General features: G+C 39.4%; 2 protein-coding genes across 5 annotated transcripts in view; both read left to right on the top strand.

The window, feature by feature from the left end:
• The window catches only part of LOC126803709 (disease resistance protein TAO1-like), a 99971-nt gene that overhangs the window by 71978 nt on the left and 812 nt on the right, over positions 1–27181 (top strand). The window lies entirely within an intron of this gene.
• LOC126797760 (disease resistance protein RUN1-like) lies at positions 14691–25781 on the top strand. 4 transcript variants are annotated; one of them, XM_050524488.1, is made up of 4 exons: positions 14691–15574; positions 15886–16412; positions 16776–17874; positions 24123–24485. In XM_050524488.1, the coding sequence occupies exons 2-4, from the start codon at positions 15898–15900 to the stop codon at positions 24141–24143; spliced, it is 1635 nt and encodes a 544-aa protein (XP_050380445.1). In that variant the 5' UTR covers positions 14691–15574; positions 15886–15897; the 3' UTR covers positions 24144–24485. The 4 variants fall into 4 exon arrangements, with proteins under 4 accessions (XP_050380445.1, XP_050380460.1, XP_050380437.1 ...); XM_050524503.1 differs by lacking the exon at positions 24123–24485 and having other exon boundaries at positions 16776–17443; positions 17638–17798; XM_050524480.1 differs by lacking the exon at positions 24123–24485 and having other exon boundaries at positions 16776–18090.

Here is a 27181-nt window from a genome sequence, read left to right as displayed (position 1 = left end):
CTAATATGTACATGTGATCAACCAACCAACACATAAGCAATCACCAATCAAATAACATAAGAACAAAGGAAACGAAATCTACTCTCATTTAAGTTCATGCAGTAGGGTTCATTATACATCCTAGAATCAGTTATGCAGTTAAGTTCCTCCCAAGGTTCCTAACTCAATGACACTTTAACACATTCGAAATCTAACATACTAACGCATCCTGCAACCCCAGTCACATAAAGAAATTAACATATTCAAAGGAACAAGTCTAACCGAACCTAGGCAATAATCGGTGAAGGTGACAAAGAACAAACAATTAATTAACTCCCAAGTATCAAAAACGTTTATAAATTTAGGTTATTACACACGCAACGTCAACTTCCGGGTATCAATCACACACATAAGTAAGAACACACCGAAAATCCTTTAAATAAATAAAAAGAAACTCATGGCATAAAACCTAAAATCATTGAATAAAAATCGAAAAAAAACTTAATTCATCATGTCATTCGAAAGTTACAAATATCTCATACACAAGAATCAAAATAACTTTAACAAAACCGAAACAGAAATTATCCAAGAACAAGAACATAAAAACCTGAAAATCATAGAGTTACACTTTATAATTCTCCTCCCAAGGTTCCTTACAAAGGTAGCACGAAATCTTCAAGGGTATGGTATCCTAGACTCCCAAGTTTTGGATAGAAAATATGGTGAAGGGTGGTGAATTTAGATTCTAGGATTCTTGATGAATGAATGTGTTTAGGCAGAGCTTTGGTTAGTCTTGTGAGCAAGGTTGATGTCACACCTACTATCACACCCGTTGTCACACCTGCTTTCACACTACCTATCACACATGCTGTCACACTACCTATCACAGCTGTTGTCACACTCGCTATCACACCCGCTATCACATTGTTTTATGTGACTGTTGTGATTAGAAGAAGAAGAAAAAAAAAAGAGAAAAAAGAAGAAGAAGAATGACTAGTAAATAACGAACCTTTGTCTGTTATGTGATCTTGAACTTCCCAAATCAACTCATATGATCCAAATATCGACATTAATGTGATGTCACACTGCCAATCACACTACCTATAATACTACATGTCACACTAACTTCTGTTGTGACAAGAAGTGTGATAGCTAATGTGACAAACAATGTGATAGCTACTGTGGTAGTAGCAACAGTAAACTCGTTCAACATCTTTTTCGACGACGAAAATATGCAAACTATGAATATCAAATGTGATGTCACACCCCTAGCCACATTACCTATCACACTACTCGTCACACTATCTATCACACTACATATCACACTAACTTTTTGTTGTGACAGGTAGTGTGATAGCTAATGTGACAGACAATGTAATAGCTAATGTGATAGCAGCAGCTGTAAACTCGTTCAACATCTTTTTCGACGACGAAAATATGCAACCTACGAATATCAAATGTGATGTCACAGCTCCATCCACATTACATATCACAACCGGTTACACTATCTATCACACTACATGTCACACCAACTTTTTCTGCTGTGACAGGTAGTGTGATAGCTAATGTGACAGACAATGTGATAGCTACTGTGATAGTAGCAGCTATAAACTCGTTCCAATCTTTTCTGGCGATGCGTTGATGAAGCGAAGAATCGAAAAGAAAAAAATTGACTTGGGCACCCAAAATTGCTATAAGCACCCATATCATACATCTCATCTGATCTATCTCTTTTTTCCGACGACTGCTACATCAGAAACATCTCTTGTTTAGTGGACGGAGCTCTTGTTCAACACCTTGGAAACTTCAACGCCAAGCTGGGTGATGAGGCGGTGAACGGAGACGCATTGCGATAACGACCTAAGATTTGGAAACTTAAACACATCTAAAGTACTAGCAGAGGAGCAGGGATGTCGATCTGGTTATAGAGCTTCGACGGCGGTTCCATTTCAACTCGATCTGTGTTGGCGCACCGCACACTAGGAGAAATCTACACTCCACCACCTCCAGCATCGCTGCGTGTCGCCGACCATCGGAGATCGATGGAGGATAAAGAGTCGTTCACCAGCCTCTTCAATTCGTTGACCGGCCGCACAAAATCTCTGACCGCCTCTCACCGACGTTGTTTCGGTCTTCCTCTAGCGACCGATTCATCTTGCCCCACACTTTCCTCGTCGTCGTCGCCAAGGCCTACATCTGCATTGGTTTCTCTATTTTTTTTTATGGAGAGATGGAAAATGCAGTGGCATCATGTAATTTAAAAAAACTTCATGGGTAACTGTTTAAGCGTTTTTTAAAATATACTTTTTTATAATTTTCAAAACTTAGGTGACTTTTTTCTCATTTCATGTGTCAAAATAGACTTTTTTTTTATAAGAAGCTCAATTAAGAACTGGTGAATCAGAAACAATTAATTAAGATAATTTGTTTATTTATTTTTATATGGAATATACATATCAATATTCTTGGATCATACCGTTCATTCCACTTCTAGTTCCTATGTTAATAAGAGCATGACTTCTACTTTTTCCAAAGGGGAACTAAAAATCTTCACCGTATGTGTGCTTTTCTGAGTGTTTTATTATTAGGTATAGTTATGATTTTTTCAGCCCATTTATTTATTCAGCAACTAAGTAATAATTATGTCGATCAATATATATGATCTTGGATAACAGTGAGACCCATGATTCTATTTTATATCAATCCAATCACCGTTCACGTTTTTTCTTTTTCTTATCAATGAATAAATCTCTTTACTTGTATGACTTAGATGTCTCATATTTCTCGAAAAAGCTATTCGATTGAGGGGATTAGGTATGATACTTATGAAATTGATGATATCGATGAGATTTATATTCAAATATTACTTCTTAGAACGTATTGATATGACCGCATAAGTGGGACCACCACCCCATAGCATGTTGCCGCCAGAAGCGGAACCTCGTATTTTTTTCTAGAGAGTCTCTTAATTGTTCCACAGCAACTAGAAGAGATTCTTTAAATAGAAAGAATTCAGTTCAGATGAAGGATACCTATCCTGAAGTTTTCGTTACTCAATCATGTATGATGGAATCATCAAAGATTTGGACCAAAACTCAGTTCTTTTGTTGGCCTTCTCACTAAATTTCAGGGTCAAACATCATTTCTTAAGAACATCATCCATGTGGTCTATAAATCTTATCTGTTCTATGGCACAATCCGGTTTTATCATTGCTGTTTAGTTCTCAAGTTCTTTGAGACTGTTAGTACTCATGTTCTAAATCATTCATTTCAGTAAAATTGATTCTTCTGTTAGAGATGTCCCAATCAAAGTTTTAGTGATTACGTTTTGGTTATTTCCTTCATGACCTTGATAACATGATGTTCTTTTATTTTGGTATGATTTAGTTCGATTCCAGTGAAAAGAGGGTTTGGTAGCCTCGTCCATTGTAAAAGACCCAAAGAATGAAGAGATGAAGTTGGGAAAAGCAGCAGCGGGTTTAGAACAAACAGCCTGTTGGAAATGAGAGTCCTAATTCCCAAGGCATTGACCAATACTGTGAGTAACAGAGTGATGGTACAGACTCTGAGGAGTTTGACAACATTCCAACTGGAAGAAAGTGTTATTCTCACCACGGAGAAGGGCTCACACGATGAGGTAGATATTATGTTTGTCTGGGAGATTGATGTACCCTATTGTGTATGTATTTTTCAGTAGATAAGGCCTGTAGTTTTCATCCATATAGGACTTCCTCCTTATGGCTGTAGACATCTGTTGAGAAGATGAGGACCTACCTCCTACAATGTTCAAGGCATGAAGAATCATGCTTAGGTCTGAAACCATGTTACTTGAAAGTATTTGTGGAGCAGATTAAGGAGATATCTAACCCTAGTGACTAAAGCATTCAGCAAACAAGATGTTGGTCAACCGTTTCTGTACTGGTAGGAGTGCAAGTGAATATTGTAGGCACATAATTGACAGATTCGACAGTGTTCATCAGTTGTTGTTATCAACTTGTTTCAGGTATAAAGCAAGATCAAAGTGCTTTACATGTCAGCAAGTGAAGGCAGAACATCAGCGACCTGCAGGCATGTTGAAGCCATTGATTATTCCTCTTTGGAAGTGGGAACAAATATGTATGGACTTCGTGACTGGACTACCTAAGTCCAAGAAAGGTCACGATGCGATATGGGTGATTGTTGATCGATTGACAAAGTCGGCACATTTTCTTCCAGTATCAATGAAGTATTCAGTGGATGTGCTAGAGAAACTATATGTGGATGAGATAGTGAGACTTCATGGAGCTCATGTTTCTATTGTTTCTAACCGAGATGCACGTTTCACATCGAAGTTCTGGGGTGGTTTGCAGAAGGCTATGAGTAGTACCTTGGATGTGAGTACTGCTTTTCAACCTCAAACTGATGGACAGACAGAATAGGCGAATCAGGTGATGGAGGATATGTTGAGAGCTTGTATGCTTGATTTTAAAGGAAGTTGGGAGGATCATTTGAGGTTGATTGAGTTTGCCTACAACAACAGTTACCATTCTAGCATCAGCATGGCACCTTATGAGGCTCTTTATGGTAGACCTTGTAGATCACCTATCTGTTGGGCCGAAGTTGGTGATGAAGCACTAATAGGCCCAGAGGTGGTTCAGGAAACCACGAAGAAGATCTCGATCATTCGAGATAGGATCCGAACGGCACAGAGTAGACAAAAGAGCAATGCAGACTTAAAGAGGAGACATGTCGAGTTCGAGATCGGTGATCATGTGTTCCTAAAAGTCTCACCTATGAGGGGTGTAGTGAGATTTGGTAAGAAAGGAAAGTTAGCTCCGAGGTATGTAGGGCCTAGGGCTGGATTGGTTGGTATACCAGTCTTAATTTCCAATACCATATACCAACCAATATATATTTGGTATGAAAAATCCACAATTTATACCAACCAATAACGTTGGTATACCAATTAAGTGGTACGGTTGGTACTCGGTTGGTACGGTTGGTAATGGGCTTGTACCAACATATTTAAGGCCCAATCCAAATAAATAATAATAAATAAGTGAAATAACAATAGAATTCTAAAGTCTTATATAACTTCAACCAAATTACCAAATACAAAGTCATAAATAGAAAGTCAAAGTCCAAATAGTCAAATTGTTAAAGTACTTATGAATTCTCAAAACAATTGAAAAAATAAATGATAGGTTTAAATGCGATATATGTTGACATGTTGTAAGCAGTGATGGTGCTACTGATAGGTCTACGCATTTGTACTTGGGAATTCGATTGAATCGATTCATTCATAATTAAATAAAGAAATTGAAGACGAGAAAAATAATGTACTTGAGAAAGAAACTCAGAGAGATTAGATTAAGGTTAGTAGATATATATGGTTTGAATTTATTTTTCAATAAATCTACAATTGAAATTTAAAGATATATATATTTTTTAATTAAATAATTTAATATAATATAAGTTGGTAGGTACGATATACCATGGTATATGGAAAATCTATACCACCTACCTACCGTATTTTTAATATTGGTACGGTATACTGTACCATATACCATGTACCAAGTATTTGGTATACCAACATATTTTGTACGGTTGGTATACGAATTGGTTTGAATGGTTTTCTATACCATTGCCACCCCTAGTAGGGCCCTTTGAGATTCTTGAGAAGGTAGGAGAATTGGCCTATTGACTAGCCTTGCCTACTACCATGTCCGGCGTTCACAACGTCTTCCACATTTCCATGTTGAGGAAGTATGTACCAGATGAGTCGCATGTGATTGATCATAGCTCCATAGAGGTGAGGGTGAATGCCACATTCGTTATTGAGCCGGTTCGTATTCTGGACAGATCCACAAAGAAACTCCGTAGGAAAGAAGTAGAGTTAGTTAAAGTGTTGTAGAGTCACCATGATGAAGGCGATGCCTCTTGGGAACTAGAGTCAAATATGATGACAAGATATCCACAGTTGTTTGTTGAGTAGACCACTTGAATTTCGGGATGAAATTCCTTTAAGAGGGGTAGAATGTAATAACCCGATTTTTCGGGTTCAAATTGTATGAATTCTTATAATTTATTAAACTTGGAAGATTTAATAAATCGCATTTTTCACTTCACGACGATGTCTAATCGAAAACGAAACCATCTTTTGAAATTTAAATTGGAAAAACGTTACGTTTCCGCGCGGAAGTTGACTTGTACTCCGTCGCTCATTTCCGAAAACTTCCTTCACGGAAGTTGTAGAGCTCGTCGATATAATTTCGTGGGCATGTCACGCATTCTAATCGGACGTCGTATGTTATAGTTGTTTACGATTTTGAAAAAAGTATAAAAGGAAATTTTTGGAAACTATGGTTTCTAAAAACATAATCCCTCTCTCACCCCCGCAGCCATCTCTCTCTCTCTCTCTCTCTCTCTCTCTCTCTCTCTCCCCTCTCCTCTCCTCATCGCCGGCAATCACCCTCCACCGGCCACCGTGCACGACACCGCCGGTGCCATTGGGACCGCACAACCATGACGCGTCGACCGGTGGTGACGGCGAGGAACCCCAGGCAGAGATCCAGCAGCGCCGACAAAGCACAGCCTCGGCTCCGTTGATCTCGACGTCGCCGGCATTACAGGAGCTCAGAGTCACGACGGCGAGCCCTCCCTCGTCCTCCTCGATGTGATTCCACATGCGGTGAGGCTCGAATCGAGCTGCAACGCCGTCGACCTCCTCTCCTCGATCCGAGACATTGCGGCGGCGGTCTCTAGCCGGTGCTGGACAAGTTGAAGGTACGGTTGTGATCTCCTCCTCCTCCTACTCTTCGATTTTCATGTTGATTGGATGGTTTTGGCCCGAGGTGGTGGAGGGGCGCGTGTCGCCTTCTGTGGCGGCGTGTGGAGTGGTGCAGGGGCGGCAGTAAGCCGTGGAAGGGAGGAGGAGAGGAAATGAGTGAGTTTTGGGCGGCGGTGGGCAAGCCACGCGCGCCGGTTTGAGAGGCACGTGAGCTCCACATGTGATTGCTGGAGGTGGCGCGTGAACCCCACACGCCGCCACATGCGGCGGCAAGTGAACAATATTTTCTGAACAGTAAATTTATGTAAAAAGTAATTTCTGTACAATAAAAATGTAACAGTAATTTCTGTACTGTAAATTGTAAGAGAGATTTATGAGCAGTAAAAGTAAATTACGTACAGTAATTGTAAAAATAATTTTCTGAAATAGTAAATCAGAGATTAGTATTTACTGGAACAGTAATTCTAATGAAACAGTACATTGGTGTACATTAATACGTAAACAATACGTAAATGAACAGTATTTACGTGAACAATAATTACGTAAAAACCGTAAATTGGTGAACAGTAAACAGTAGTATTGATTCGGCATTTGAGGTTTACGTAACGTTTCTAACCGCTTTTTATACAACTAGGTGATCAACAAATCAAGTGAAGGTTTTGCTTTCGGTATTGTGGAAATTACGCTCAGGAAAAGAAGGTGAGTAAATCTCACTATGACGAGTCTACCCTTGGTGGTGATTCATAGTTACACTTTATTTTAAAAGATCGAACTATGATATGTATATGATATCATGGGTTGTGTATGTGTATAAATAGTAAAATCGATACATATATATGGGTTGCTATATTATATAATGTCATATTTCTATTTCCAAATGAGTTTATTTATAGCACTGATATTTATTTTATTTGAGCATGAGTCTTTTGGATTTTGTACAATAACATGTGAGGATTGTATTGTACGTGGTTTAACTTGAGTTATGTTATAACGTTTTTCTGTCTTTAGACCTGTCTTCGGACGTGTTGGCATATCAGAACCTAGCCTTGGCCGGGTGAAAGTTACAATTCAGTTAGAGCTTTAGTCTGTCTGCCGATGTACTGCATAATGGGTAACAGATGAGTTACCTGCTTATGAGTACCCATATTTTTTGGATATTGGTTGCCAAATGTCTGACGGCGTACTGCACGAGGGGTAACAGATGAGTACCTGGGTCTCATGAGTACCCGTATTATAAATGTATTTGGGTAAACAGATGGGTTGCCCGATTTCTCATGAGTACTTATATTTTCAGATATTATTGGACAACCAGATGAGCCGTCCTGTGACTCATGAGTACATTTATAATTAAATGTTTACTGTTGTTTTACTCATACGAGCTGCAAAGCTTACCGGGTTTGTGTTTACAATCCCGGTGCACCTATTCGATGGTGTAGGAGATAGTTCTGCAGGTGTGGATTAGCAGAATTTGGAGGACTACTCTGAAGATTTTGAAGTTTCTTTATTTTATTTTGTGGTGAGGATTGAGAGGATTTTACATTTCCATTTGATATAATGCTTGAATTATAAATTGGTTTTGTAATAATTAATTCGATTGAGATGTACTATGAACTCAGTAACGATACGCTATGTCTATATGATGATTTCGATTTATTGAGATTGTTTTAGAGTTTTTCATGGCTTCGATTTTTGAGTTTCACACTCAAAATTTCGGGGTCGTGACAGTTACTTCGTGGTATCAAGCATGATCGTGGAATTAAGCAAGAACAATTATTACGTTGTTTATTTTGCAAACAACCAAGTATGTTTTATTTAACGTTGCTGCTTTCATTCAAATTTAAATTCTTCTGAATTTTGTCTTTTATCGGGGACTTTCAACCTCCATTTTCTTTTCAACCCGATTCTTTCGCTTCTCTGGTGGTATACAAGGATATGATTCCCTTGGTACCCAGTTTTAGGAGCGGCTGAGAGTGATGTTGTTACCATCCGTTGCCGTTGTGTGTAGCTACAAGTTTGAAAAAATGAGACAAGCATTGGTTTGCGACGGAAATTGTCGCTTATACCACCGGTTTTTGACTGAAATTGTCACTTATACCATTGTGACGGAATTTGTCACGATTTATTGAATTGAGTTACCATAATTTGGGACTTGACCTGCAATTCAGTACTTGGAAGTTGTGTCGTATATTGATACATAATGAATCTTCCCTATTATTGACCGCAACATGCGCCTGAAATTTGACATTTTCATGTTGGATGTGTTTATGCACCTAGTCTAGATTAATTTCTTTTGGTGCAACATCGTTTCATTGAAAGACAGAAATATTATGGTTAAAATATACAAGAGCGAGATATGAGAAGTTCTTGAAACAAGACACTCATTATATGGAATAACATGAGAATATCTTCTCACTATTACGGATTATAAAACAATTATAGATTGCGGTTATAAAATGAAAAGAATGAAGTATAAAACTTCGGTTAATAGTCTGAATGACTACATATTTGTTTATTCCCAAGTTTTTGTGACTAATGTTACTTAGTCAATGCATTTTTAAATTGGTTCATGGTCAAGACCTTAATCTAATTGTTGGCTATAAAATTCTCGTGTAGTTCAAGTAAACGAACATACGAGAATGTCTCGATGCATTTATGGTTTCATTACCAAAAACAATATGTTAATGCACTGTAACGCATTACATACTACATGAAACTACCTACATAAGTCCACGGTTTTAATTGTGGCATAAGTCAGGCTTACACGATTTTTTTGTGGCGCAATGCACAATTATATGATCTTTGATGTTGTTATCATACATCTGTTTCGGTTGTCCATAATCTTCGGCGGATTAGGTCATCATCTATTAATTTTGATCAACACTTTGCAACCTAGCATTGCAAAACGCCGAAGGACTCTGAGCCATGAGCATTTGCTCTCGGCTTTATTTCGAGCCGACAATGCTTGTTGTAGCATATTTATGCCTGATTGGAATGATGAAGCCTTGATTGATGTCTTGTTATGACATGTTTCCACCTTATTTTGGTGATGATTTGTAGTGTTAGACGTCATGTAATGCACTCTATATTCCACATTTTTAAAATATTGTGATGTTTTCACAAAGTTCGAATTGAACAAACGCTCGTACAAGATTAGGGGAGTGGCAAACTATAACAGGTTTGTGAGCTACAACCTTGGCAGTATTGCCAAAATGTTCCGTCTGCTGCCCGGTTTTACCCCTAATGACATCAAAAATTGGCCAAACTCTTGTCTCGGCTCCCTAGGTATCATGCAACCCCCCTACGAGGCCCCCCGCATTGCCTCCGCAGCCTCCCCCACATGGCCTTCTCACGAATTCCGAGCCTTGTTTGGCTCTATTTTTTTACGCCGGCAATCCTTTTTGGATATGTCTAGGCAACACCGATCCTTGTATTTGGATCTATGGTGTATATGCATGATATTTGCATGTCAAAATCACTCGTGAATGACGTTTGAGGGTCTAAAACCCTTAAGTAACGTTAAGCGGCCATTTAGGACTATGTCAATACACTTGCCAAGCTTTATATTGTGATATTTATGTCTTAACATAAGACTACTTGTCTCTATATTCTTATTTATGAATATGTTCCAGAGACATTAAGTGCATAGCTAGAAGAACTTAAAGCTATTAATGGATTTAGGTTTTAATCCATTGTGACTATGATGACGAGATCATCACACATAGATCAAGAGCGGTTTAGGTGCTCAAGTTTAAATGCCCTATGGCATTATGATTCAAGTCACATGCTTTTATGCATTAAGAGAGCAATTGACCCTATGAAATGATTTATGTCATAGTAGTTGTCTACGTTGATGAATTCATAACGATACTATATATAAAACTTGGTGAGACGATAAGCTACTTGAAGACAATCCTTGTACCAATATTATTTATCACTTACAAACTCATTGTGAACGATTTCTTATGTATCGCTTCTAATGGTGTAGCGCATCTCATGAGTCGAAATAGTGTGAATTGTATTCTTTCACTATATTATGATTCGAAATAATGAATCGATGACACGTTTAGGCTATTCTTTTGAGCAAAGAAGTTAAACAGATCAATAAAATCCCTCCAAAGTAATGGAGATGAAATCGATGCAGTATCATGTGCATAAGCCCCCTCGATGATCCTTCATTGACTATACTCAATCTCTAAGCTTATTCATTAGCAAAATTTAGGAGTGACATACACCCTCCTACACTAAAGAGAATGATACATAAGATGGACGCCTAGATCGGCTTATCATGATTCACTTTGAGGATGAAATATATTGTGGTGATACATATATCATGGTTAAACTCAAACCATAACACTTAGATGTTATGGAGCACCCAAAATAATGACAAAAGTTGAAAAGCCTAATTTTTCAAGATTTACAGATTGCAGAGTTGTCATTAGGGTGCTACTTGCGGCCACTGATTCCAAACATCCAAGTCTACCTACTCAAAAAATTTCAACCCATTTGGAGACCTGGAACATGGTGAACCGCTCGACACAAGTGGTCACTAACCTCCGGCGAGTATTCTGGCCGGTTTGGTACCTTTCCGACCGGTTCCGGAAGTGAGGCCGGTGGAATTGGATTCCTAACACTCATGTTTACTTGATCCTAAAATTTCGTAGTATTCGGGGTTCGGAAAGTTAGTGAACCATTCAAGGAAGTGTAAAACAGAGGTTCGGTATTGGTTGTTGATGTGCCTAGGCTTCCAACGAACCAACAATTCGAACCATAAGCTACAACTTTTAGCGTGTCTTGTTTTACGGTATCCATCTATACCACCATCATTGACATTACGGTTGTAACGATTCGCATGTTAGTGTTTCAAGTCTAATAATATGCATGTTTCTTAACGGATTATATTAACGGTTTATCATCCACATATTTTATGTGTCAAATTGTACCTCCACAAGCGCATAATGATAGGTTATTTGATGTTGAATTTTGTCTTTGAATAAGACATGAACTTCCATCTATGTCCGCTTATAAAGACTTTAATAGCCGATCTCGTTTAGTCACTTTTGATGAGCCTGTCTCCCCGTCGTTAGGGGGAGAGAATAACAAGTTTTATCAAGTTCAACGAGTTGGTTTTGTCGTGGTTTGTCCCACTGTGTCTTATCATGTTCCTAATAGTCTACAAATAAAAGTGACAAGATTAGAGATACATGCTACAACTATGCCTGTAAGGATTGATGTCCGATAGATGGACATGTAGTCACTCTTTGTTTGTGACGTGGTGACTCCACAGATGTGGTAGATGGTGTCACTAGGCCGTGATTCTTACAAAAATGTAGAGAGATCACTTGGTTCGATAATACTTGTTGAATGCGAGTTATGGCACAACTTGATCTATTATCAATGATACTCACTCGTTTGTTTTCTTGGATAATGGTTATCATTGGGGGACGCCTCAATGTCAATACTAATCCAAATGAGAGATCTCGAAGAATGACGATGTTGAATGAGTTTGATGTCGAACTATACATACTCTGTTGAAGTAAAATTCCAACATTGTAGATTGGCCTACATGGAAAGTGCTATCCGGTAGGAATTGATGGTGATGATTAACCCATGTCGCCGCCACAGCCTCCTGGAAAGCCGTAAGATCCAGTTTTAACAAAGAGATATGTCATTGGTCAGGTAATGCCAACACCGCATATGTAAATCCTATCGGTTCTACCTTTGTTAGGCGTAGTGAAAAAGAGAAGAGTTTAGACTCACCTTATGGCGCATACTCTCTATAAAAACGCCCTGGAATCAAATATGAGACGACTTGTTCTCATAATACCTTGTCAGTTAGGTGGTTTCCCAAATAACTGAATTTGCAACTTGTGGTCACATATCATCTCTATTAGGACTAAGTTAAGAGATGTAGATAAAGATCCTGAATGTAATGGTTTTCACCTAATTCAAGTGTCTCCAAACCACGGAGTGCGATAACTTAATTAAGGTAGGGATAGTAAAATGAAGTGTGATGGACTCTTGATGAACTAAGAGTCAAATGCTACTTTCCGAAACTCCTTGCTCAAAACTGATGGCTCACCATCCTGACAATGCAGGAGAATTGACTTTAAAGACTTTTTATTGCATAGCCGGGATTTGACATCCCCGTAACCCCATGTTCATTCTGCATGAATGGATGAGCATGAGCGACAATTAAGCAGTTAAAGCTTATAGTTAGGGCCCTCGTTATGCGTAAGTAATTTACCTATAACTGTCTGGGGATATGTAATATTGCATGCATCTGTACTTAGAATGAAATGATCTTGAGAATACTAGATCTCGAAAGTAATGACCGTTATTGATGATGTTGTTCATCAGTTGGCTAAAGGCAACAAGGACGTTAAACCAATGCCTACAAGTATGCATGAATCAGTCGAAGTCATAAAAGACGTGTTTCCGCCATATGAGCGATGCTAAGTCTTAAAGGATGAAACTCTACATATGTAAGTACGATATGTGTATACATGTACTTATTGTAATATAATTGACTCGACATCTCATTTAGTTTAAACTCATAAGGCCAAGATGATGGTTGAGTGCACCCACATGTCAACGCTTGATCACACCACGTTATGACATCAAATCATATATCCCAACACAAAAAACACTTTAATGAAGCGATGTCAAAATCTGCCCAGATTCGTAGGTCAAATTGCACAGGACCTATAGGGCAGTTCACTTGTTGGAAAATAGTGAGTTTGATACTATTGGAAAGCTCTATGTGTCTACTTTCCAGGACACCAACCATTTGATCATATCTCTTAGATTGAGTGAGTTATAGCTGTTTTAGTACAATAGTACGGATCTGTTCGGAAACTGCAGCTGAGTCAACTTCGACGGAGATTTGTGATCAGTTAGAATGAACTAGGTTGTGAACCATATATCATTGGAAAGCCACGGGTGTTGACTTTCCAGAACGTTTTACAGTTCATCCATACCTATTGTATCGAAAAGGTTATGAATGTTTAAGTGCGTGAATGTCATACCACGTACCAATCTGTTTTCATTGCAAAATCTTGTTTTGAGTTGTTATGCAATTCTCTTTCTTTTGATCCATGTACGGATAAGTGTATATGTTTGATTTAAGAATGTTTGGCGAGATTTGATATTCAAATCATTGACCTATTGCTACTTTTGAAGAATGTGAAGAGCGTTCGTATACGCTATCTATCTAAACTCCGAGATTGAGTTACCGATTAGGGGAAGTTGTTTTGCAGACTTCAGGAGGAGTCTATACCACATGTTATCTTCAATTGTAGTTGGTGTGTTGTGCTTTTTTTTTCCTTCGACCAAGTTTTTTGTTTTACCCAAGAGGTTTTTATTTTGCTTGGCAAAGTTTTTACCGGGCCAACAGTTATGCATCATGTCCCATTTGGATCGCGATACAAAGGGGAGTGTTGTAGGAGAATTACTCTCCGTAATCTTCTGGTGTATCTTGTCATAATTAGTATATGTTAGTCTAGATAAGGAAAAATATATAATCCATGAATATACATGATACTCAATGTAATGCCTACATATAAGACTTCCTTATCAATGAATAAAAATGATACTTCTCCATATTCGATGCGTATTACATTTTTCTGTAACAACGTGGAACAATTCTGATGGCGTATTTGTCTTTTAAATGATTTGGCAACTTCAAAAATCTTTTAAAAATAGCTATGGCGCTCAAAAGATTTCTGCAAAATTATTACAACCTCCTAATTAAGCATCTTATCTACTCATATAATTTTTTTTTGGATTGTTATATCCAAGTAACAATGCGATCTACTCATATATATATTTTTTCTCCGGATTAGGTTGAGCCATCAGATCTGACAATAATTCCATCCCAGCCCTACATTTTGTATTTATATTCTTTATAACCCTTCTTCCTTTCCTTCGACTAAAACAGAGAGACTCCGATGCCAGCTCCGCCGTGTCGGCGAATCCGGCAGGCGCACCACCACAGAAACCTCTCCGTCTCTCCCTTCCCTTCATCAGTTTCCATTCAAAAAACCCACATGCATTAGCTTCTGAAGGATATCGGAGGAGAAAGAGGAATCTCCAATTCGAAACTCAGTTTCCGGCCACCGATTTTCCAGTATAAGGTGAGAATCGCCATCTCTTCTTCAAAGACAATCCGTCTATGCTTTTAGTTTCTCAATTCGATGGTTTCTGATCAATTTCAATTGTGGGTTTCCTCGATGCTGCTGTTTCTTCCCGGCAACGTTCTCCGCCATAACCACCGAGAGACCAAAGTGAGGTTTGGGAGCCCAGTTGAGCAGCTGCTGCAATTTGGGTGAGAAGCAGAGGGTATATATAGGCGTTGGAAGTTACAGGAACGAAGAGGAGTTGTAGCTTTGAATTTCTGGTTCCTGGAAAAACAATTGGAGGTAAAGGCTTCACTGTTTCATAAATTGAAGGTTTCTGGGTACTGGGAATGTGTAGAGGTGCTGTGTGTTTCAGAAATAAATCATATTGTCCCTTAAGAGTGATCGGATGACTTTTTGATAGAGAAAGGGGGTGGGTATAGAACACAGAGATGGATGGGAAGAATATTGTGTATGTGCCTTTTATCAGAGGAAGACAGAAAGATGATTAAAATATAATCATATCTTACAAAATGCCAACAACAGACCCTTGTATATACAAGCCTAAACTCTCAAAGTCTTCATAATGCTCATTTCCTCGAACCTTCCTTTCACTCTGGCGATCAGACCCGCCATCCTCATCTCTCCACTCTCAAGTTTCATTGTTCATGCAGTAGGATTGGGGGTTTCAGAATCGAACTCAACTTAAAAGGTAAAATTTTCATCATTTGATTCCTAACAAATACGTAGTCTTTGCTTAAATTTGGATGCTTTTCCGTTGAAACTTGAACTGATGCTCGAATGTTACGAATCTTTGACGCTACTATTTCTGTTGGTGTTGCTTAGGTAGATTAGATCCGAGTGTATGGAATAAGCATAACCCATATGCTTGATCGCTTCTGATTTAAAAGTCGAAATTGTTTTTGTATATTATCGTGTAATATTTCTGAACCATTTCTCTGCTACAAATGAAACGAAATGAAATGAGCCTTCTTTTTAGTAATTTGACTTGCCGTTTTGCAGTCTACGTTACCAATGGCCACAAGTAGGAAATCCGATGAAGCCTCTTCCTCATCTGAGCCATCCTCCTCAAATCCAATGATTTATGACGTTTTCTTGAGCTTCAGGGGTGAAGACACGCGCAACAACTTCACAGGCCATCTCTACCAGACCTTAAAGGATGCTGGGATCAAAGTTTTTATTGATGAAAATGAACTCCAGAGGGGAGAGATTATAAATGAGGAACTGCTGCGTGCAATCCAAGGCTCCAAAATCTCTGTCATTATCTTCTCAAGAAGGTATGCAGATTCAAGTTGGTGTCTTGAGGAGCTAGTGAAGATCATGGAGTGTAGAACAACACTGGGGCAGCGAGTCGTCCCAGTATTTTATGATGTTGATCCTTCAGATGTCCGGAAACAGAGCGGTACATTTGGGGAGGCTTTTGATCTTAAACATGGAAAGAAAGATGAAGATATAGTGAAGAGGTGGAGAGCTGCTCTTACTGATGCTGCAAATTTGTCTGGCTGGGATCTTAAAACCAAAGCTGATGGGTAATATTTTCTAACTGATCTACCTTAATTGTTATCAAGAATTCCAAACTCATATTAATACGATGTAGTTTGCTGGAGTCACAGCTTTCACTACTCGGTTTACTCAACCCTCATGTACTAGAGGCTATTACTAAGGAACAAGATGACAGTTTGGATCAAAGAATTTGCACATATTTATGCACAACCTTTCTATTTGAAGATTTTGTTTGATTGATTGATTTCTAAGTCTAAGTTGCCATCTGTTGAACTCTTTAGGGGCAATAATTGTATGGACTATTTGTAGTATGTATCAATTCAAAGTTGTTTGGGTGTTGAGCCTCTACTTCTGTTGTGCTGACTTATTGTTATTGGACTTATTGCCAGGCATGAAGCGAACTTTATACGGATGCTTATTCAGGAGATCTCTAAATTTCTCAACAATTCAGACTTAAAGGTAGCGGACAATGAAATTGGAATAGGCTCTCGTATGAAAGATATTGTTTCTCTTTTAGATGTTGGAAAACGAAATGATGTTCGCATTGTTGGAATTTGGGGTATGGGCGGGATTGGGAAAACAACAGTTGCAAAGGCTCTTTACAACAAATTTCATCAAAGCTTTGAAGCTTCAAGTTTCCTTGCCGATGTCAGGCAAACTATGCAAACAAAGGGTATGGTTAGTTTGCAAGAAGGGCTTCTTTCTGATATCTCGAAAACGAGCATGTCAGAGTTGGGTCACGTTGCCAGAGGGGTCAATGTGATAAAAAATAGACTCAGATGCAGAAGGGTATTTATCGTGATTGATGATGTTGACCATGTGGAGCAATTGAAGGAATTAGCAATAGAACGTGACTCATTTGGTTTGGGAAGTAGAGTGCTTGTAACAACAAGAGATGAACATTTGCTAACGCAACTTGATGTGGATTTTACATATCAAGCTCAACTGATGGATGATGAAGAAGCTCTCAACCTCTTTACTTTGCATGCCTTTAAAAATCAGTGTCCTAATGAAGAGTATCTTACACTCTCAAGAAGAGTTGTTGATTGTTGTGGAGGTTTGCCACTGGCTCTAAAAGTTCTTGGTTCTTTCCTAGTTGGTAGAAGCACAAGGTTCTGGGAATGTGCAATCAAGCAAATGCAAGCACTTCCTTTCCAGGAAATTCAAGAAAGGCTCAAAATTAGTTACGATGACCTAGAATATAATCAAAAGGAGATGTTCCTTGATATATCGTGTTTCTTTATTGGGCAGGATTTGGACCATGTCAAGGAAATCTTAGATAGTTTTGACTTTTCTCCAGAGACAGGAATTGAGGTCCTCATTCAACGTTGCCTTGTAACTGTTAATGCTACTAACAAGCTGATGATGCATGATTTGCTTCGCGACATGGGTAGATCAATTGTTCGTGCAAAGTGCCCTGAAAATCCTAGAAAATGGAGTAGAGTGTGGCACATTGAGGATACAGACGAGGTGTTGAGAAATGAATCTGTGAGTACCATCCTAATCAATCATTATGCTAATTAAATGCATGTACTACAATGGTAGCATATGCATTGCTCATTAACTTAGTGTGCCTCATGTGCTTGAACTCGTAAAGAAAAATTTCATAAGGTATTTTGTTTGATCCTAATTACCTGATTGTATGATTCCCCACTTTCGTATGCAAAGTCTTTGTTCAGTAGGTTTTTCTTTTACTACTTATATGCCATTGCCCTAGGTCTTGTGATGTAAAAAGATGATGTGCAGTCAAATCTTTTATGTTGTGGTGATACCCGAAATATGCATGTAATGCAGTCTGAGTTCTTTTTCTACATTATCTTAGTATTGTGCTGTTGCACTTAACAAGGTCTAAAGCTTCATCACACAGAATCAAAAATACTCGTTGGTTGGCACAATATGTACAAGTAAACTGTAACTCAATACTGTAAATCATGTACCTTTTGTATGATAGCCCTGTCTGCTTTCATGAATCTTCTTATGCGTATTGTGACGCAGCACAGTAGCTGCTTAGGAACTTGGATCACAAGCTCTAAGAACTGTAAGTTAAGCACACACTGATTTTAGGATTCACTCCCAGGTTTCACACCCTAGTCTAGGCTTCACACCCAAAACACTATAATTTGGGAATCTCTCCTAGGTTTTCACCTTAATCCTATCACAGGAAAATTCAGAAAATCTGATAATTATTCAACATAGCATATCCCAGCCTATGGGCTCTTACATTATTTATACTAATGTTTATAACTGACACCAGCTAGCCTTAAGTACTCATTAGGACTCTTAAATTTCAGAAACTGAAACATAAAAGGCCTAATAAAGTAACAGTTAAAAGACACAAGAAGACTTGAAATACCAGCCTGGAGACCTCTAGATCAGACCCTTCTTAAGCTGGAAATTAATAACCTGAGCAATCAATCAAACCATAAAGAGATATAATTATTAGCTGCTCTCTTCTTCCATCTCTTCCGTTCATAAAACTTAAAAGGCTTAAGTGTGATGTCCTCATCAGTTCTCCCCTGCTGAGAAAGGCTCGCCTCCGGCGAGATAAAGCTGTAATATCTTTCAAGGATATCTGGATCAATGCGCTGCAGCTCCTCCTTAGTTACCCAAGTGTTTTCAGAGTCGGGTATGTCCTTCCATTTAATTAGATACTTTGGTAGCCACCGTGTCTTGTGGACACCACTTGTTCATCAACTATGTCTTCTACCAATTCTCTCTTGGAGGTTTTAGAACGTGGTAGAGGTGGGGTGACAGTTGTAAACTCAGAAGAGAATGGTAGTAGAGGTATTGCAGGCTATTTATATGGAAGCAAGTCCTCCACATTAAAAGTTGAACTGATTCCCATCTCGGGTGGAAGGTCTAACACATATGCATTGTTTCCTGTCCTCTGCAATATTTTGAATGGTCCCATGCTGCGGTCATGCAACTTCCTCTTTGCCTTCCCTTTAGAGAAGCGCTCATGTCTAACTCGGGCCATGACAAAATCTCCCACTGAAAACTCCTTGAACACCCGATGTAGATCAGCAACCTTCTTATACTGATCATTACTTGCATTAATCCGACGATTAATCTCAGCATGCAACTCATGGATATGTGTTGCAAACTCAGTGGCCGACTGTGAGGGTCTCTGTGACATGGCCATAGGAATGAGATCTATCGGCGCTCTAGGCTTGTGACCATAGGCAGCTTCAAAAGGACTCATACCTATAGTCCGGTTGACTGAATTATTATAAGCAAACTCAGCAACTGGTAAAACTGAACTCCAGGATCTGATATGCTCACCAACCAAACACCTCAGCAAGTTTCCCAAGCTTCTATTCACTACTTCAGTTTGCCCATCTGTTTGCGGATGGTAAGCAGATGAAAACTGGAGTTTGGTACCCATCATGTGCCACAAGGTCTTCCAAAAATAACTCATGAACCGAACATCACGATCAGACACTATACTTTTAGGCAACCCATGCAACCGAACAACTTCTTCCATGAAAAGCTTGGCTACTTCAGAGGCATCAAATGTCTTAGAACATGGAATAAAGTGAGCCATTTTTGAAAACCGATCCACAATCACAAATATTGAATCATGCTGCTGTGTTGTCTTAGGTAATCCTAGCACAAAATCCATGCTAATATCTTGCCAAGGAGTATGTGGAACCGGCAATGGCGTGTATAACTCGGTGTTTCGCGTCTTGTGTTTGGCCAGTTGACAAGTACGGCATCTTTCAACAACTTTAGCAACATCACGTTTGAGACTAGGCCAATAGAAACGATCCTCCACAAGAGCAATGGTTTTGTCTCTACCAAAATGCCCAGCAATTCCACCAGCATGTAGCTCTAAGATCAGAAAATCCCTCACTGACGTGCAGGGAATACAAAGTTTGGTTCCTTTGAATAGGAACCCCTCTTGTAGAACAAACTCAGCACTTTTGGACTGCTTTTCCAAGAGAGCTGAATCTATGCCTCCAAAATCTGGACAACTCAAATACTCTTCTTTCAAATTATCAAATCCAGCCACCTCCACACTCATAGAGTGTAAAAGTAGATTTCTGCGACTAAGAGCATCAGCCACTTTATTCTCCACTCCAGACTTATGCTTCAACACAAAAGTATACTCTTGGATAAATTCAGCTCACTTTGCATGTCGTGGATTTAACTTCTTCTGAGAATTGAGGTAACGCAAGGCCTCATGATCAGAGAACAAAACAAATTCTTGTGGCAGCAATGTCTCCAATAACGCAGAGATTGAACCACTGCGAAAAATTCTTTGTCATATGTGGAATACTTTTGCTTGGCTTCATTCAATTTCTCACTGAAATATGCAATAGGGTGCCCTTCTTGACTTAGAACTCCACCAATTCCCACACCTGAAGCATCACATGTTACCTCAAAAACTTTTGTAAAATCAGGAAGACACATAACAGGGGAATTGATCATTCTTGTTTTGATCTCCTGAAATGCCTTTGCTGCTGCACTTGTCCACCGAAACTCCCCTTTCTTCAAACAATTAGTGATCGGGGCCATGATAGAAGTGAACTCAGCAATGAATCGCCGATAAAACGTAGCCAATCCATGAAAACTACGCACCTCATGAATATTTTTTGGTTCAGCCCATTCAATAATAGCTCTGACTTTCTCCGGATCAGCTTTAACACCTTTTGATGACACAACAAATCCCAAAAGGACAACCTCATTGGACATGAATGAACACTTTTTAAGGTTTGCAAACAGCTTCTCTTTTCGAAGAGCTATGCAGACTTGCCTCAAGTGAGTAAGGTGCTCTTTCTGGGATGTGCTATATATTAGAATGTCATCAAAATAAACAACTAAGAACTTACCCATGAATGGCCTTAAAACTTGTGTCATAACTCTCATGAATGTGCTGGGAGCGTTGGTTAACCCAAATGGCATGACTAGCCATTCATACAAGCCATCCTTTGTCTTGAAAGCAGTTTTCCATTCATCTCCAGGTCTGATGCGGATCTGGTGATAACCACTCCTCAAATCAATCTTAGAAAAGATCGTTGCTCCTGCCATCATGTCCAGCATATCATCAAGTCTCGGTATTGGAAATCGATACTTGATTGTAATTTTGTTTATGGCTCTACTATCGACACACATCCTCCAAGAACCATCCTTCTTTGGTGTGAGGAGGGCAGGAACAGCACATGGACTAAAACTCTCTCGAATGAATCCTTTTGCGAGAAGTTCATCAATTTGCCTCTTCAATTCTGCATGCTCAGTTGGGTTCATCCGATAATGTGGTGAATTAGGTAATGTTGCTCCTGGAACCATATCAATTGCATGTTGAATATCTCGAAGAGGAGGAAGTTCATTGGGAAGATCCTCAGGGAACACATTGCTGAACTGTTCTAGGACTGACTTAACACCCTGCGGCAGCTCCAAACTACTCAAAGGGTGAGATTCCTTTGCAAACAATACAAAAATTACAGAATCTCTTGTCGTCTCCTTCACGAAATCTCTGGCACTGATGATGTTAATGGATTTTGACTGCTCCCTGCTTGGTATTGGTTGAGACATAAGTCTGGGCTGAACTGGATTCAGTTTGATATGTTTTCCTTCATGAATAAAAGAGCATGTATTGGCACGGCCCGCCGTAGTAACATCGAGGTCATACAACCATGGTCTGCCTAAAAGAATATGTCCCACATCCATTGGCACCACATCGCACCAAACAGTATCCTTGTAGGATGAAAATTGAATGGGTACCTGACATCGCTGCTTTACCGGAATGGAAGACTTATCAATCCATGCTACACGGTAGGGTTGAGGATGATCAGCAGGGGTCAAACCCAATTTAGAAACGGTCTGAGGAGAAACCACATTGATGCAGCTCCCATTATCAATGATGACCTTATAACTTCTGTCTCCCCTTTTAACATAAGTGTGAAAAATGGTCGTTCTCCGCCAATCTTCAGCTTCCTTAGGTTGAGTCAAGGTGCACCTCACCACAACCGTTTTCGGTTGAACATCTTCCTCTAGATCATCATCAGCTGGGATTTCAGGGTCATAAACTTCTTCCTCTAGGTCTACTTGAACATTAGCCTCTCCTTCTGTGCTAGCAGCAAATAGACTTCGTAATTGCTCTTTAGTTGGGCATTGACCAGCATAATGGCCATAACCTTGACACTTATAGCACCGTGCGAGTCCTTCTCCCCGATTGCTAGATTGTACTCCCTTTCCCCTCTCAGTTTTCACTAGGGAATTGGCAGCATTAGAACCACTAGAATATGGAGATGATTTAGTGTCGGAAGCACTAGCACGAAATTCAAGATTCCGTTGGTCAAACCGCCTTTGTACAGGGGTTGTAGGACTTTTTAAATAACGCTCCAATTCCAGCACAATTTGATAGGCTCGCTCCAACGAATATACCTCATGAGGAATCAACTCCCTTTGAAGTTCTGGACGAAGGCCGGTTCTGAAACGGGCAAGGGTTACAGATGGATCTTCAGTTATGTTACATCTCACCATAAATTCTTCGAACTTATCGATATACTCCACAGCTGGCATGCCTCCTTGACGAAGGGATTGCCACTGGTCCAGCAAACGTTGTTGGTAAGCCAAGGGAACATACTTCTCCTTCAGCCTTTCTTTCATCTCATCCCATTCTGTAACAGGTTCTTCACCAGCCCTTGCAAGCCGCATTTCCAAACCAGTCCACCATTCCCTCGCTTTGCCCACCAACTTCATCTTTGCAAAGCGCACCTTTCGAGCTTCTGACAATTCATACCAATCAAAATAATGGTCCATGTCTGAAATCCAATCCAAACATACCTTTGCATTCAGTTGGCCATCAAAGTTTGGAGCTTCAACTTTAATAGACCTCAAAGCTTTCTCTTCAGGATCATATCCATCTTGCCCATTAATATTCCGGAGGGGCTGCTGCCTGCGAGCAATCCTTCTAGGCTGTGGTTTTCGTCCTCCGCCTACACTCTCTTCTTCATTGAGAATGGAGGCTTCCAAGTTCTGCCAAACGCCGGTCAGAGGCTGCTGCATGGTCTTGCATTCTTGTCTCAATCTGTCCAAGTTGAGCGAGTACGGCTTCCAAGGTTTTAGCCACAGTTTCAGCATCCATGACTGAATGGGATTTCTATGGGCTGGAGCTAGCAATACTAGAGCTTGTCCAGCTCTGATACCAAAGCTGACGCAGCACAGTAGCTGCTTAGGAACCTGGATCACAAGCTCTAAGAACTGTAAGTTAAGCACACACTGATTTTAGGATTCACTCCCAGGTTTCACACCCTAGTCTAGGCTTCACACCCAAAACACTATAATTTGGGAATCTCTCCTAGGTTTTCACCTTAATCCTATCACAGAAAAATTCAGAAAATCTGATAATCTTATTCAACATAGCATATCCCAGCCTATGGGCTCTTACATTATTTATACTAATGTTTATAACTGACACCAGCTAGCCTTAAGTACTCATTAGGACTCTTAAATTTCAAAAACTGAAACATAAAAGGCCCAATAAAGTAACAGTTAAAAGACACAAGAAGACTCTTGAAATACCAGCCTGGAGACCTCTAGATCAGACCCTTCTTAAGCTGGAAATTAATAACCTGAGCAATCAATCAAACCATAAAGAGATATAATTATTAGCTGCTCTCTTCTTCTATCTCTTCCGTTCATAAAACTTAAAAGGCTTAGGTGTGATGTCCTCATCATATTGTTTTCATTAAAATTATCCATCGCAATGTGACTCAGTGTCTTTCATACAGGAATGTGATGAAATCCAATGACTCACTGTAAATGGCACCAAGATATCTAAGACAATAAGTACCAAAGCATTTGCAAAAATGAAGAGACTGAGATTCCTGAAGCTCAGAAATTTGGAGATCACTGGAGGCTACAAATATCTCCCAAACAAGTTAGAATGCCTGGACTGGCTTGATTTCCCTTTGAAGTCTATACCGAGAGACTTTAATCTTGGAGAAGTAGTTGCTATCTATTTGCGACGGAGCCAACTCAGATACGTTTGGAATGATTCTAGGGTATTTTCTACCATCGAACTACTAATTTGTTTCCTTGGTTTTACTCAGAACATGATGTTCTCTTATTTTCATTTTTTGTTTCAACCTTGTCTAACAGGTCCTTGCCAAGTTGAAGATTCTTGATCTCAGTGATTCCTATTTCTTAAAACAATCACCAGAGTTTTCAACTATCCCAAATCTTGAGAAATTAGTTTTTAGACACTGTCACAACTTATCAGAAGTTCACCACTCCATTGGAGCACTCGGAAGACTTTCCACGGTTGATCTGGCACAATGCAGTTCTCTTAAGGAGCTTCCGACGAGCTTCTATAAGTTAAAATCTGTAGTAACTCTTGTTCTCGATCGCTGTGTAAGATTCGAGAAATTGGATGAGGAAATAGGGGATATGACATCGTTGTCTACTCTGCGTGTAAATGAAACAGCCATAACAGAACTGCCATCTTCCATGGTCAGATTAAAGAATCTTCGATGTGTATCTTTACGACCGCGGTCAGACATGGTGAGATTCGAGAACCGCGAATGTTTATGCCGAACGAAGTCATATTCTCGGGAATATCGCAGCACTCGTCGTCTCCTATTGCCTCCTTCCGTTCAAGGCTTAAGCTCTTTAGATACATTACGTATCTCTGATCGGGATCTAACTTATGTTCCCAAGGATCTTGGAAGTCTTGCTTCGTTGAAAAACTTAGATCTACAGTTTTGTACTCTACAAAGCCTGCCAAGCCTCAGTGGCCTCAATCGGCTTGTTGACCTAAATTTGACAGGTTGCAATCTTACAGATGAAATCATAAAGATTATGGATCTTGGGAGTCTTTTTTCCTTAAAATTGTTAGATCTTAGTCGAAACAGTTTTACTAGTCTTCCAAGCCTCTGCAGTCTTTCTAAGCTCAAGACTCTAGACTTGAATTACTGTGAAAACCTTGTTGCAATCCCAAAACTACCAGCAAGTTTGATGATGCTGGAGGCCAAAAAGTGCACTGCATTGGTGATAATGCCCGACTTTTCTTCTGTGTGCAATATGAGACGGATTCGTCTATTAGGTTGTTACAAAGTCGTCGATGTTCCAGGTTTGGATCGATCTTTGAAAAACACCATGAGGCTGCTCAATATGGCTGGGTGTAATAATATCACTGCTACTTTGAAAGAGAAAATCCTACGGGTTAGTCTCTCTCTCTCTCTCTCTCTCTCATCATCTATTGTTAATATATGGTGTAGGGATGGAATTTCGTAGGATCTGGTGGCATATTTCTTCCTCCAAGTGATATTCCTGAGTGGTTCAATTGGGTCAATGAGGGTGGTAGAGTGCATTTTCAAGTGCCTGAAATTAGGGGGAGCAACGTAATAGCCATCACTCTGTGCTTAAATTGCTTTAAAAAATGTTCAGCGGTCTTCATTACAAATCATAGCAAGCTCACTACCTTTTGCATTACACAACCAATGGGTCTTGTTTTTAAAGAATTTCTTTGGCTGGGACACATACCGAACTATGAGTTCAATTTGGAAGGCGGCGACTTGGTTGAAGTTATTATAGAACCAGGTATGATGGTGAGGAAATCAGGGGTTAGTTTAGTATGGGACACCGAACAGCCAGATTTCAGGGTTGATACTGACTGGGTAGATAGGGCCTTTAATTTTCGTCAATATAGGATGTACACATCTGATGAGCAGATGAGGACCAACCTCCCACAATGATCAAGGCATGAAGAATCCTGCTGAGGTCTGAAACCATGGTACTTAAAAGTATTTGTGGAGCAGATTCTGGAGATATCTAACCCCAATGACTAAAGCATTCGGCAAACAAGATGTTGGTCAACAGTTTCTGTACTGGTAGGAGTGCAAGAGAATATCGTAGGCACACAATTGATAGATTTAACAGTGTTCATCAGTTGTCCTTATCAATTTGTTTCAGGTATAAAGCAGGAAGTCATTACTTTATGTAGTGAATATTGTAGGTACCCATTTCTTAGATATAAAGTGTTCATCAGTTGTCGTCATCGATTTGTTTCAGGTAAGTAGGAAGTAACTTCATCATATATGAAAGCAGGAAATTTTCTTGAGCTTCAGGGGTGAAGACTTCCAACAACTTCTCAGGTCTTCTCTACTGGGCCTTAAAGGATGGGGGGATCAATGTTTTCCTTGATGAAAATCCAAGGGTCCAAAATCTCTGTCATCGTTTTGTCAAGAAGGTATGCGGATTCCAGTTGGCATCTTGAGGAGCTAGTGAAGATCATGGAGTGTAGAACAACATTGGCCTAATGAGTCTTCCCTGTATTTTATGATGTCGATCCTTCAGATGTCAGGAAAAAGAGTGGTAGTTTTGCCGAGTCTTTTGATCAGATTCATGGAAAGATAGATGATGATAAGGTGAAGAAGTGGAGAGCTGCCCTTACTGAAGCTGCAAATTTGTCTGGCTGGGATCTTAAAACCAAAGCTGATGGGTACTATTTTCTAACTGATCTACCTTACTTGTTATCAATTATCCCCAACTTAATAATTAAATGTAGTTTGCTGGAATCGTAACTTTCATTACTTGGTTTGCTCAACCCTTATGTGCTAGAGGTTATTACTATCGAACAAGATGACACGTTAGATTAAAGATTTGCACAGAATGTGTGCACATACTTTTTATTTGAATATTTTGATTGATTGGATTCTGAGTTGTGTCACAATGTTGTTTAATTCATATAGAATATACGAGTCAATTCAATTCAATTTTATTGTTATTGCCAGGCATGAAGTAAACCTTATACAGAAAGTGCATCATTCCATAGCACTTGGACAACATT

Source organism: Argentina anserina, chromosome 1, assembly GCF_933775445.1.
Source record: "Argentina anserina chromosome 1, drPotAnse1.1, whole genome shotgun sequence".
NCBI classification, from domain to species: domain Eukaryota; kingdom Viridiplantae; phylum Streptophyta; class Magnoliopsida; order Rosales; family Rosaceae; genus Argentina; species Argentina anserina.
The sequence above is the reverse complement of the archived record's forward strand: the minus strand, read 5'-3'. Positions and strand labels throughout refer to the sequence as shown.